The 14,565-nt window shown below is 40.4% G+C and overlaps 1 protein-coding gene across 2 annotated transcripts in view; it reads right to left on the bottom strand.

The window, feature by feature from the left end:
• Window positions 1-3,188: 3,188 nt before the first annotated feature.
• prkcab (protein kinase C, alpha, b) overlaps window positions 3,189-14,565 on the bottom strand; it is a 95,241-nt gene continuing 83,864 nt past the window's right edge. The window contains exons 9-18 of one of the 2 annotated variants that reach the window (XM_056407526.1): window positions 13,847-13,876; window positions 10,671-10,811; window positions 10,331-10,504; window positions 9,721-9,812; window positions 9,311-9,373; window positions 8,448-8,586; window positions 7,099-7,179; window positions 6,550-6,657; window positions 5,901-6,041; window positions 3,189-4,442 (exon numbers count right to left, since the gene is read on the bottom strand). In XM_056407526.1, the coding sequence (XP_056263501.1) occupies window positions 4,278-4,442; window positions 5,901-6,041; window positions 6,550-6,657; window positions 7,099-7,179; window positions 8,448-8,586; window positions 9,311-9,373; window positions 9,721-9,812; window positions 10,331-10,504; window positions 10,671-10,811; window positions 13,847-13,876 (1,134 nt within the window). In that variant the 3' untranslated portion in view covers window positions 3,189-4,277. The remainder of the gene's footprint in view (window positions 4,443-5,900; window positions 6,042-6,549; window positions 6,658-7,098; window positions 7,180-8,447; window positions 8,587-9,310; window positions 9,374-9,720; window positions 9,813-10,330; window positions 10,505-10,670; window positions 10,812-13,846; window positions 13,877-14,565) is intronic. The other variant, XM_056407528.1, reaches the window with a different exon arrangement.

Genomic DNA, 14,565 nt, shown 5'->3' with positions numbered 1-14,565 from the left:
AGCACCATCCCTCTAAAAGCCTGGACATTCATAAAAGCATTCATAAGTCAGGAAGACTAATCACATAGCAAGGCATCACCTGCAGTGACACAGGGACGATGTGATTTACATTCAGGGCACATGAATGCTCTTTGGTCAGAGATGGAGGCACGACTCCGCTCGAGGACATACCGCCAGGGAGAGGGGAATTTTAATGGTTGTCTGAATTATGATAATAAGTTTTGGGACCCAACACACTCGTACTTGAAGTCTATCTCTTCGGTTTTTACAACAACTGCCAATGAAGCCGCTAAAAGAAACCCCTTCACTTGCTTTTGGAGGTCGGATATTATTCACATACATACTCCAGACTTCTCTTACTTTGAAGAAGCCTCTCATTCTTGTTTTCATATTCACTTCCCTCCCTATTATCAGTTATTATGTGCGGTATTATTCTTTAATGTTTCCCTTTTTTTTTTGAAGAGACAGTTGAGAGCTGGCTGGACTCAAACATGTGACTTTGTGATCAGCTGATTAGATTCCCACACCTCAGGGCCACCAGGATGCTCTTCAGCTGTATTATTCCCACTAAATATATTTGCTTTATTAATGTCCACAGTTGAGAAAAGGCCGTTTGGCAGAATAATAATAATATTAATAATACATTACATTTCTATAGCGCTTTTCAAAATACTCAAAGACGCTTAAATAGACGAATAGACGAATAGTTCATTATAATGATAATTATTTAATTTGATATAATCCTTGAATTGTGCTTCAGTTTATTTATTTTTTTAAAGCCATCAAACGATTTATGATGTCATTATTAATGTGCAAACACAGTGAGACTTGCAGTGGAAGAGCTGAGCCGCCACATGCCTGTAAAAATAGTCGTCACGACAACAGAGCCGTGTCACACGCAGATAACCTCATTACATCTTCCAGTTATTCCTCTGAATCAAAACATGTAGGCTTTTTTCTTCAGTAACATGTATGACAATGTGATCAGGCTTCTATATTCTGTAGAAAATGTCCTTTCAATAAGTAAAAAGATAAATATAAAAGAACAGAGACACTCAGACTTATTGTCCTTTATTCATATAGTTTTCACAAGTCAATCCTATATTACCAGGATACCGAAAGAGACTAACAATGCATCCATGCGGATTGTACCACGTCTTGTCTCCAATATTCTTGAGTTATAGCCAAATATTCCAATAAAATACTACAACTGAAAGAAATATTAACTGTAGCTTGATTTTAATTCTAACAACCGTAATAAAACTCACAACAACCGTCAGACTTACCAACGAATCTGTGAAACACATCGTTCAGTCCAATGAATTAGATGCAGGAGTTAGAGGAAGTAAACACAATGAAACTCCGACATACAAACACTTGTTCTCACCTGTTTTGTTTTCTTTGTCTCAGCGTGGTGCGTCTTGCACTTGAAGCAACAATGGTCTGCTCTCTCATCGGCAACTTGGTGGAAAATTATGCGGTTCTTCGATAAATTGGTTGCATAGCCCTTCAGAAAACTGACAAGTGAAGCCGCAATAATCTTTGAGGAGCAAGATGAGGCAGAGAGAGAGAGGCTCCACTGGCTGGATAAAAATAGTGAGGGAGGGAGAGAGAGAGAGAGAGAGAGAGGATATGCGTGAAGTATTTCAGGACCACGGACAGCTCCAATCAGCTCTGATAGGAAGTGTAAGGAAGTATGCTGAGAAAATAAAACACAGTACCTGTAGGCCAGACATTCAAACTGACAACTTGTATTATAGATCTGTAATAGGTCAATATTATGGGCACCTTGTAGTATGGCTTGGCTGTCAAAAAAAAGTCTCAGGAGACAATTTATTTGGTACACCTATGCACTCCAGAACAAAGATTGTAATTGAAATTGTAGTAGTTTGCATTATATTGGTTTGGTATACCTATTAAAGCGGGCAGTGTGTTTGTCTCGTGTTTATTCTTCTTCTATGTGGATTTGTTTTGCTTCTGACAGAGTGATCCTTTCCTCCCGGGCCAAAGCTCATGTTGAACGTTTAAGTCATGAAATTGAACCCTGACCCCGTTCCAAAATAAAAGAGATGATTGATATTTTTCATACTTTATTCATACACAGTATCCATCCTACCACACAGAGCAGAGGAGCAAGAAGAATCAGGTTAACAAAAGCAGGGGCAGTGAAAGGAGACACATCAAACATCCCTGTGGCTCTAACTGTAGTGGTGCTGTACCCTGACTGGCCTGACATGTAATTATCTCTGTCATGGGTCCAAAGTGTTTAGTTTTTTTCTCTCTTCCTCTCCTCGGAGAAAGATTCTCAATGTGAGACATGTAAACATTCAGTTTTCTCTTGACCTTAGAAATCTCATTTTGGTCCAGCTGTGACATCAGTCTACGTGTAAAGTAACTAATTCGGGGAATAAGAGTCAATTTGGCAGTTTTATGAAACATCCTTGTTGTAGCATCGTGTGCCCCAGTATATAGCCGCTCCAAAAAATACTTAAAATTGGCACCAGTGAACAAAAAAAGCCCACAGAAGCATGTTACAGATTGTTATCTTGTATATAATTCAGCTTTGTAGCCAAACATGTCGGGCTACATGAGGACACGACGAGTAGAAAAGCGCCCGATGCCCGTTTGTCTCGTCCTGTGTGAACTCCATTCTCCCTGATCTCTGTCTCATGCAGGGGGTCTTTTGCATGCTTGGATCAGGCCTCGCCTCAAGCATGCACACGATATACGCAGGAAAGAAAAGACATTGTTCAGCCACGTGGGCTGAAAGAATCTTACCATCTGTACCGTTACTGGGTTTTGAATTTGTTACAGAAGGAGTCGGCCCTGAGATGACCAAGGCAAGAGGGCGTTCAACCATTTAACGCACAGTAGGTGCTGCATATTCGCCATGACACTGAGTAGTAGAAAATAATGGAGAGTGGAAATACATATAACAAGGTTTGCTGATACCACAGCTACCAAATATTCAGCCAAATGTTATATATATATATATATATACACGTATATATATATATATGTATATAAACATATATGTATATACACATATATATATATACATATACATGTATACATATTCATATGTATATATATATATATACGTGGATATATACATACATATATATATATATATATATATATATATATATATATATGGATATACTGTCGTCAGGGGCAATCTAAACATATAAAGATTCAAACTGTCTACGGTAGTAAAAGCACATTCAGTTCTCGTTGTATAAAATCTGCAAGTAACTTCTCTTTTTGCAACATCTCTTTGAAACATATTTACAAAAGAAAAGGTTGACATATATTAGTGGGGTCTCTCTGGAAAAGTTAAGTTGAGTTAAGCGGAACATAAAACAGGAACAAAACTTTTTTTTTCCTGAAACAATTAAAAACGTTTTCTTTCGAATAACACTTTTCAAAACATACAACAAATATATATTAACATAGTTTATATTGTAATACTAAACTGTACAATAATACCAGACGTGTACTGCATCCTAGAGTCTACTGCTCATACAGTCAGAAAAAGAAGCATGCAACAGAGATCTGCTTTGTGCATATGGAAATAGCATGTTTGTACTTAAAAACACCGTCTCTTTGATCCACAGTTTTCTGACCCTATAAACTGAACTCCACTGCGTTGAAAAGACCTCAACAGCTTGTAACCGGGAGCTTAGTGTGCTTCTGTTTCTCTGCGTTGAGTTAGATCAACCGTAGCTCCACATCCTACAAAACAACACGTAAACGGCCCCAGGTCAGGGTTCTAGTGTCTTGGGAAGGCCAGAGGCGGGAAAATCATGACATAGACTTTAAGAAAAAACTTTTCTTCTTCTACTTTGGCACTCATGTGACAGTATACTACCTCTTTTTTTAGTATATAAATATAAAATACACGTGTAGCGGGTCAGAAGTAGATGAAGCCGGGACAGAGCAGAAAAACACGTTCCGTTCTTGTCGTGCATTGCAGCTTGTTGCGTAGAAACATGAGGATGAAGAAGATGTTACATCTTTAATACCTAATATCAAGTAACCGATAGACTCGTTCATACACAACAAGAAGAAGGCTGCAGGTTTGGATCAACACAGATACAGGAATAAAGAATATGAGATGTTGAGGGGGAACTTATGCAAAAATATCAGTGCCATGTCCTTTTTCTTGAACACTGCTTCCCTAACGTCTGTCACAGAGGAGATCTGAGTCTTTTGAATGCGGGATCATTTGTTGGAATTTGGAAGGATCCTGTAATCATCGCCGTGTGTTCATCCACTCATACAACACTGTGCAGGGATGGATGGATGAACTGAGGGTTCAGGAAGGAGAAGCCTGCGAACTCGCTCTGGTCGATGTTGGCGATGACGAGCTGGTCGGGAGGGGTCAGCACGGGCTGCGTACGCGTGAAGAACTTGTCGAAGTTTTCTGCTCCTTTGCCGCACTGAAAAAGATGAAGAGATGTTGTCAGATGTGGAAAAGATCGACCTTTTATTTGGATCTCTAGACAGTGAAATACATTCAAAAAGGCACCAGATGAGTTGTGGACTCATGATTAAAAGACATTTCCTCATGAGTCTTTTAGTAGAAAGCTTCCCAGAGGGAGACGGTGCAGGAAAATGTCCAAGCCCAATGTGTAGCCGAGCAGAGTTTGAATTAGATTAGGAGCTAACACGAAGCATCCACAGTGGAGGTCATCAGCATCCGCTCGAGGCTGTCATGTGTCTTTTGCTGAATATATATATATATATATATATATATATATGCATATAGCTGTGTGTTATGCACAGTTTCAGCAGTCACGACACTTTTCCAAGGAAGCGAGACAGAATCCTTCAGATTGAGTCACGCACAGCAAAAGCAAATCCGTGGTTTACGGTGGATTTCAGCGCCTGCTGTTCGTAGCACATTTTCTTCGGAGACGGATCAGCATATTTTATGTAATATCACAGAAGCCATAAAGCCTAAGTGGGACATTTTGTTTGCCAGTCCCTTCAGGACAATTAATGACATTGTTTATGAGCTCACAACTGCCATATGCCACAGAAAGCCCGCCTGAATGGATGGATCCACTTTGAGCAATAAACTTAGAATATAAAAATATAGGACATGTAAACCACTGAGGTACCCCTGAAATGAATCTGACAGATTCACTTTCCCATTAAAATATAACAGAATAAATGAAGATTCTCCTCATTCATCTCTTTTATTGCCATATGTACTGTTTATGTGTGTATTCATGAGAAATGCCTCAATGAAATGATGTAAATTTAGGTCGGAATTTCCCTTTGTTTTCTCTGAGCAATCACAGTATAGATTTCAACAAATGAATCAGATGATGCAAAGACACTTTAGGGATATACCGAGGTAGAAATGCTAAAGGGTGATGTTTATCATGTCAGAGCCTTCTCATTCTTGTTATCAAAGCACAGCGGATGAAAGGACCTGACAGATATGTGATGCCAGATTTAATTAATGAAAGCGATGCCATACCCAGTTGAAAGCAACAAAGAAATGCCATGAATTAACATGAACGTGTGCTCTTTTGATCAAACAATCTTGCTGTCCACACAAATCGTGTTGCCTCCTCAGAAAATGTGCATAAACTAATGAAAACCACAGGGATTTGTCAAAAATGTCAACTTGACATGCTCACATGTGCACTGAAATAGATGTTGTGTTTGATGTCTTCATTCCTTCGTTTTGCACTGGCCCTGAAGATAAGTCAAATTATATTAATGGAGGGGAAGTGATTATAAAGCTTTATTCACATGGGAAAGGTATCATCTAGCAGGACTTTTTATGGCAATATTAGATTTGTCTATGATTTTTGCACCAAGCTGGATCGATCTATAACGTGATTTAGGACGACGGACTCACACACACTCATGGCCTCACTCACCACTTTGGGTTTAAATGGCGGCTGGATCTCTCTGTTGGCCAGGCGCTCCCAGTCGATGCGTCTGAAGAAGGCCTGCTCCCTGATGTCCCTCTCCCCCTCGGAGCCACAGCTGAGGCGCTTTGACGGGTGCTTGGTCATCAGCTGGTAAAGAGGAAGAGAAGATGGAGAGGAAGAGGAGGAATTAGAGGATGTGAAAGAGGCAGTTTGCTGCTCAGGAGAAGAAAAGGTAGAGAAAGTGTGTATCTCTGAAGCTGGGAATACATTTGACTGATTTTACTCATCCAGCTTCAACATAATGGCAGGAAGTTGCATCACCTTTTCAAAGCTCGATTCCTAATTCCTTAACAGCCTATTTTAATTTTGACCATGAATTAAAAAAAATTGCAAATGAGATGTGAGCTAATACAGATGAGGATCATCTCTTTTGTCACCGGCCCTGAGATGATGAATGACATATTCATGCAGCGACAATCGTTATCAATGAAGGCGAGGTCGGGACGAAATGAATCTCTTCCAGATTTGAGAGGAAATCAGAGCTTTTAACCCTAACCCAACCCATTTAAGGGAAAGCAGTTGCTGCCTGTAAAGTAAACATCTCTGATTTGATATGTTTACTTTATGAATACAGTAGAGCACAAACGGGACTTACTCCCTTGCAGATGGACACAGCTTCTTTCGACATGGACTTGGGGTAGGACACGTTGTGCTCCATGATGGACTGGAAGAGCTCATCTTCATCTTCTCCATCAAACGGGGGCTGAGGAGACAAACAAACACAGTGTCACTGTGAGGGTTGTTGTTGTTGCTGTGTGAAGATACGGGGGTGATAAGAGCAGCATGTGAAGGTGCCACAGGTGTATGTGACCTCACTGGCTTGTACTCATCGTGGTCCCGTGCTGTTCATGGTGCTATAGATGTCGTTGGTCATTTTGACGACACAAATAAAGTCAAAACAATATCTCGTTGTAGGTTTTACATGTGCAGCTCCATGTGTGATTACAACATGTACTCTGTTGTGAAGCAGTCCTGTTCCCCAAAATCCTGTTGCAACTCTTATCTGTGAGAGAGTTTCTGTGTGTGATTCATCTTCTGCCATAAAAAAAAAAAAGTCCTTCTAAACTGTTGCCTGGAAACTGGAAATCTTAAGTGAGGGATGATACAAAAAAAAATGATGCAGTAAAAAAGAAAAACATATTACCTGTCCTGCCAGCATCTCATACAGAAGAACTCCATAAGCCCACCAGTCCACTGATTTTGCATAAGGCTGGTATGCTATAATCTGAAAGAGACAACAATTAAAAATATGAATAACTTTGAATAATCAAATATATGCACACAAGACCCCATCAGACACGTGAGGCAATGAACAGGCTCAGTGCTGGAAGGTGGTGGCTTTATTTCTGCTGCCAAGTGTCACATCCAACCCCAGAGAGAAATGGCAAAAATATCAAGAGAGACTGAACAGCGTAACAGAAACAGTAAAGAAGCATTTCTCTCACCATAGAGTCGACTATTCTGAGCTGCCATAACAAAGACGCTTTCTGCAACCATCCAATTTGCCTTCCTACACCTCCCTCCCACACACAGTTTACACACGGACACAGTCACACGATAATAACCAAGCAGACGCAAAGGCGAAGAGCTAAATCACAGCTGCACTCGCCTTTAACAGAGACAGAAAATAAATTGAACCATACAATATATACGTTATATCTTTATGTCTCTCTCCTGTTAATCAGGAAACACTGCCATGGGTTTGTAACCTTTATTTATTTATAAGTTTATTTCTTGGTTATACGTCGCCCGGAAAGATATTTGAAAACAACTCTACAGATTTTGTAGAAAAAAAACAAATAATTCTTATGGCTTTTGTGCAATAATGTATTGAGTTTGCTCATGAAGTCATTAAAAACTCATTCTGATGGAGTTGAATCAGGAGTGAGGGCTTCCCTCGGCCCTTGCCTGTGCTCATGAGTCAGAGCAGTCAGATGGGAGGGGGTAGATACACATAAATACATACATACACATATTACCAGACAAACAAACATCTTCTTACTCTGAATAAACCATGCTTTTTTATTTTGTGTAAATAATTGCTGTCATTAATTAATGTTGAGAATGCACTATTACTGAGAATACTATATACTGTAAAGTTACCATCTATTAAGATACAGTTTATTAAGTGCTAAATAAACTGTGGTGAAAATACATGATCGATTGATATATCCTGGGAGCTTTATTCTTTTTATTTGACTACTTTTCTCTTATTTGTCCACTAGGGAACCGCGTACCTCTTCATTCTTCCTTTACTTCTACAAAGTGCCCGGTTAGCCGCTTCAAGTAAAGTAAAGAGACCTCACTAAGTGATGGTTTCCAACACAAAGAGGATATGATTGACACACCTGACGTGCGTTACTGCACTACCGCTGGATTCTCTCTGTTTGAGGGAGGGGCTTAGCAAATGGTCAGTGATTTACAATTTAAATCCATAATATAGTGGATAAGAAAGTCAAAAATGAAGAAACAGTGCTCTCCTCTCATTCTCACCTCTGGGGCGATGTAGTCTGGCGTCCCGCAGAAAGTGCGCGTGGACATGCCTTCATACATGTTCTCCTTACACATGCCAAAGTCAGCAATTTTGATGTGTCCCTCAGAGTCCAGCATCACGTTGTCGAGCTTCAGATCCCTGCAGCGGAGACAGGTAGTGAGCATTTGTTGACATGCATCTGGACCACGTTGACTCTTGTTGTGTGTCGGAGCACATGCACATGCTGCTCTGCACCAGTTTATATTTCTGCAGCACAAATAATCATTTATTGACCTGAAATCATTTCTTCCCTCCGTGCTTTATTGTTTGTCTGTGTTTCATCATGTCTCGGTTTTTTAGTTTTCTTCGCCTCCTCATTCATCACTTCTGGCAGCTCTATCTGTCACAAATATTGTCAGCATGCCAAACACATGCTGGATGGATGCGAGTCCTTCGCTGACGCACTGAAGAGGAGCTGGGTAACCTTCTGTCTGGCCTTTCTAGTGTTGCTTGTTTTGCATCAGGGTTCCTAAGGTATTTTCTTAATTTCTCTTCTTGTCTAAAGTCCTCGTCTAAACTTCTTTATCATGTCTTACTTCAATTCTCCGTATCTTCAGCTTGTCTATCACGGTTTCCTCCCCTTATATCATCTCAAAATAGTTTCCTGTGTTCTGCTTCACTTTTTGGTTTCCGTCTTTAATGACTCTCAACTCTGATCCTTTCAACACCAAGACAGTCTTGAAAAAAAAAATCCTGAATCTTTTCCTCTAATGTCAAATATAAAAACCCTGGAAGTGTTTTTCTTCTCCACGCATCTATGAATGAATTTGAGGTGCGTGTGGTGCGTCATCACATTGAACTGCTTTCTCTCTGACTCACCCACCTGTAGATGATTCCCTTTCGGTGCAAGAAAAACAAACCGACAGCGATCTCCGCCGCATAAAACCTGCAAAGTTTAAAACAAGAAAATTAGTACAGAAAAGTAATTAGTGAGAAAAGTGATTCTAAATACAATAAAGCAATGAACAAGAATCCATTGCCCGTAGGAATAAATATAAATACATATTGGTACGGCATGGTGGTCTGAACATGACACCGACTATGAACTGTAACATTGTCCTTCCTCATCTCTCGACTCCAACAAAAGCATGAACAAAACATATTTTTACACAAAATACCTGAAGTTTAGCACTTAGATGACTAGAAATAGCACTTACTCAAGGTGGGTGTAATCCACTTATCTTTATTATTGTAAAGACGGGTGCTTGTGAATAAACTTTAGAGTGTTCTTACACTGCCTGTGGCTCCTTGAATTTGCCCATACGTTGGATATGATACATCAGGTCTCCCCCGTTGATGTACTCCATAACAAAGTACAGCCGATCCTAGAGAAAAAAGAATGGATGTTATGTCCAAAGAGCAGATTTGAATGGATGTTTCACAAAGAGAAGTATAGTACGTGCACACTGAAACCAGCCCTGCATGCCACAGAATGTGTCGAAAGAAAACCTGTATGTGTCCTCTAGATAAATCAATGGCTGCCATGATCTATTCTTTCATGAGCGAGGCTGCAGTCTCCTCATATACCTGTATAAGAAGTCAACAAGCTTTGTTCTGTAAATGTGTGTTTTTATTAAAGACCCCTTGAGTCACCCTGTCTACGCACAAAGTTGACGTCAATACGGAGACGCGTATTCAAAGGCCTCAGCTCAGTATTAATTTTCTCTGCAGGGGCACCGGTAAGAGAGTGGATAAATGTAAGAAGGAAAGGAAATTCAGTTGTACATAAATGTTCAGATGAAACTGTCACAGAGAGACGGCTGTGGGAGGACTGATGAGGGGATGCAGTGCAGGAAGTACTGATTCAGAATAATAAAAGAAGTAAACCAAAGTTTTCACACACCACAGTCTGGAAGCAGGAGTGCAGCTGCGTGAGGAAGGGCGGCTTGTCTCTCTGGGCCAAGACCCTCTTCTCCACCATCGCACATTCAACGTCGTCATCCTGGATCACAACGTCTTTCTTCAGGATCTTGATGGCGTAGAGCTCCTCTGTCGACTTCATCTCCGCCAGCATCACCTTCAGTTGATAAAGACACCACAGGTCAAAGGTCCCGCTGAGACTAAGAGATCACGGCCTTTGAAGCAGCAAACAAATGCAGACTATCGGGCCTTCTTCCGTCATATTTAAAGCGCTGTCATGGTAATTTAGCTTTCATTATACATCACGCAGTCTCGGCTCTCACCTTGCCAAAGCTGCCCTTCCCCAGCAGGGCCAGGAAGTTAAAGTCGTTCAGTCGGATCCGGTCCATGTTACTCGAGGGCAGGCTGAACCGCCGGTGGTCTGACGGCGTGATCACTTTCTTACCGTGGCCCAGCTTGGCTTTCTGTGGTGTGCAAAGTTACAACTGCTATTAAAGTAAACAGTATATTCAATATCTATATGTGATTGCATCTACATAGTTTAATTAGCATTTACAAATAAAGCAAATGTTAATGAAGATAATTAGTAGTGGACATGGAGCGCTTAGTCAGCTGTCATGCTGGTGTCTAACAGCTGGTCTGGAGCCAGATGTTCACATCTGGCTTTTACAGACTCCCACGTAAAGCTGGACTCAATGTACGGTTGCTTCATTTTTCTCAGTCGAAAGGAAGTGTGCTCGTCAGCTATTGATCACAGAAGCGATTTGTTCTGCTGCTTTACTCGAGATTATACAAACTACAAATACATTAACAAACGATAACGAAATATACACAAAAGAATTTTTAAATGTCTATAGTCAACAGATCTTTCTAAAAGGATTGAAAATGCAAGAACCCAACAATGAGGAAGTATAACAAAAAAATAGTTATTGCATCATCAATTGGAAAGGGATGCGACTTATCGATTCTTGACGTTTACGTGATCTTTTATATTTGCAATCCCATTCAAGATATTTTCACACATTTTTCGAAATGACTTTTAATTACAATACACGATGACATCTTTCACTTGTTGAGCAGTTATTGTGTTATGTTGTCATTTGCTCCAAGTTGTCATGATGGATGAAAACTGGCATTTTACATTATATTCAAGTCAGAATCAAATCAAGCATCTCTCCTCTTTTTCTATTTTTATGTTGAAAGAACGAAGCGATCTATTTTTGGCCCCACTGACTTGCCAGACTCACAGATATTCAGCAGGAGGGGCGTAAAAGCAGGGGGAGCAGCGTGGCAAAGGCTCCCTGTTGATATAACGACTGGTCTGCCGAGCGTCTTTGAACAAAAAGGGCAATTAGGACCGAGCTCCCATCACGTTGTCTGTTTCTGTCAGATAGAGAAAACAGGCGACCGATGGGGCACCGGGAAGCGGTTGCCACGTCAACCATTTCTCGACTCTTAACTCAATGTGGCAAATGTGTTCAAAATAACAATTATCACACATTTTTGAATGAGGTTAAGTGGCTCTACATGTACACCAGGTTAGGTCAGTCAAGAACAAGATCATGGAAACATTAATAATGAGGGGGTTGTCACTTGACCCGTCCGGCTTTCAGGTGCAGGAATGCATCGCAGGTCATGAATTTTTCCTGGCAATGCAGGTGTGACTGAGTCCCGGAGGAGGCACCGGTACATAAAACAGGCAGAACTTATGCGCCTGACAGGTTTGCAGCTTTCTTTCTAAAGGTACAATTGTACAACAGATAAATAGATGTACATGGTGTCAACATAATGGCACCGTGATGGGGACACAAATATGACTTAACGACTATTTTCAAATGTTAATTGATAGTATGTTGAGGCTTTCTTCATCATGGCTATGGTTTATGATATAAACTGGTCGTTCCTAACCTAGCCCCCCAAATTCATCTAATTATTTTGATCCTCTTCAAGGCCTTGAAACCCTTTAGTTCTCTGGATTTAACCCATCCAATGTTTAGTTATTAAGGTGTTCTTTCGTAGTCAACAAACAAACATAAAGTGCCTCACACTTAAACTTGGAAAACAATATTAATTCTAATAATTTTCTGGAGGTTTTAATTGCTGGCGTCAAATTGAACCCAAAGGGTAAAATATGTTAGTAAATATAAAGGTAACAGGAGGGTGAAACATTGAATCGTCAAAATGACCCAAATTCATCTAATTATTGATTTTGATCAAAATGACCCTAAGGCCCAAACCCCTTTAAAGGAAAATACATTGTTTTACTGCTTAAAACGCATGTCTGCATTTTTACAGATCACAACCCCAAAGAATCGGTTAACTACTGACATTAACACTACTTAAAGCTGGAAGAGGTCAACCAATATTGTTATGCATATCAACAATTCACAGGAAAGATTGCTACATATCTAGGACACATTTGAATCATATGATATGATATGATATACCTTTATTCGTCCCACAGTGGGGAAATTTCAAAGATCATGGTATGATCCTTTGCTTAATTTATGTGACTTGCAATAGTTTTTCTCACCACTCTTCCCACAGAACAGAACATTTAGATACACTGAACAGATCATTTCACATCATAAACAACTCGTGAAAAAACAACACATCAACACGTTTGAATAGTTGTGTCAGAGTGCAGCCACACAAAGTTGTATCAAACAAAGAGTGCAGCCACACACAGTCTTATAATATCAAATATAACGCTGACGCCGTGTGGGGGGATTGGAAATGCACACAAAGAACAGCAAGAAGCTGCCTGTGTGTGTATTCATTCACACAACTACAGTGCACTAGTGTCCATCCATGCTTCCTGCCTTCTATAGTCCAGACCATCGGCGGACTAGTAGAGGGAGGACCTCTCACACTCTCAGCCAATGAGGAGCGGCTGTGAAGCTCTCTTGGCCAATCACAGCACACGGAAAGTGGTAAAGATGATGGTGTCACCATGAGGCCTGAGTGAAGCACACGTTTACTAACAACAATGCTGTGTGGTGTTTGTGTGGAGAGTAGGGAGCATGTATGTAAATGCTGTTATATACAGCACTTTCATTGAAATGCTTTATTATTACTAATAGTGAAGCCGTTGCTGGTTTATTTTGAGCTAGAGGAACACCAGCTGCGTTCCTGCTGCAACTGCTGCAAATCAGACGTTGCGTATGCTGACCAAGCAGCAGGTGCTTTAAAATCACCTAAATAATTGAATGAATGGTTTCTTTGTAGTGAAATGATACGCAGCCCCCTTTAATTTTATGTTTCGATGTGTTATGGAGCATGAAATAAAAAGGAGGAGAGAGTTAGTGTATAAACGTGTGAGAGGAGTTAGAGCAATGTGTGTGTAACAGCAATCTGGTTCAACGTTATGCCATTGAGAGCTTTTGTTAGTAAATCAGATTAATTTGTGGAAACCCGAAAGAGATCCACAAACAATCCCAAGACGGTAAGTAAAGTGAGCGTGATGCAGAAATAGAGACGGAGCAGGCAGAAGAGCTACCTTGAGATAGTGGATATTAAACTGGCAGGCCTAGAAGAAAGAAGAAACTCACTTATTAGTGCAGTCAGACGTTAGCTTGTTGTTAGCATGTGCTGGGAAGAGAATATAAATGTGGACAGTTATGACGAGTCCATTTTTCCATGAACATGATCCCAGCCATCACTAGAAGACAGAGAGCATCCTTTTCTGTCACATCTGGCTGCATGTCTGCATCTCGACCCAGTTTCCACGGCAACTGCACAGTTGTGTGAAGACGCTACAGCCCCGGATGAATGTCACGGTCAGTGTCTCACATTTAGGAGAAAAACGGAACATCAAACACAAGGCGATGAAATGTTCACCCAGTATTAAAACACCTGTACGCACACACAGAGCTGGACTTATACAACTGTCCTGGATCAGTTGAAACCCATTTGTCTTTGCACTTGTTTCTATTCTAATGAGTAATTTATATCAGCCAGCTCCTACCTGCATGTTAGTGACGAGGTGATGAAGAGGTTCAGAGTTTTATTTAAATCACAGTTGTTTTAAAGTGTTGCTGTTAAAGAAACTTCTCTGTAGTGCACAGAACGGCCACTAGAGAGCAGGAGTTAGCTTCCTGATATTTGGAGACATTAGACCTTAAATTATAATTATTATTTACTTCACTTAACTACAATCATTGACACAATGGTGTCACACATTTTCTTTTTAAGTTTCAAAAGTATTTTTACAGGCAG

Source organism: Pseudoliparis swirei, chromosome 23, assembly GCF_029220125.1.
Source record: "Pseudoliparis swirei isolate HS2019 ecotype Mariana Trench chromosome 23, NWPU_hadal_v1, whole genome shotgun sequence".
In the NCBI taxonomy this organism is placed as follows: domain Eukaryota; kingdom Metazoa; phylum Chordata; class Actinopteri; order Perciformes; family Liparidae; genus Pseudoliparis; species Pseudoliparis swirei.
This window is presented reverse-complemented; position numbering and strand designations above follow the sequence as displayed.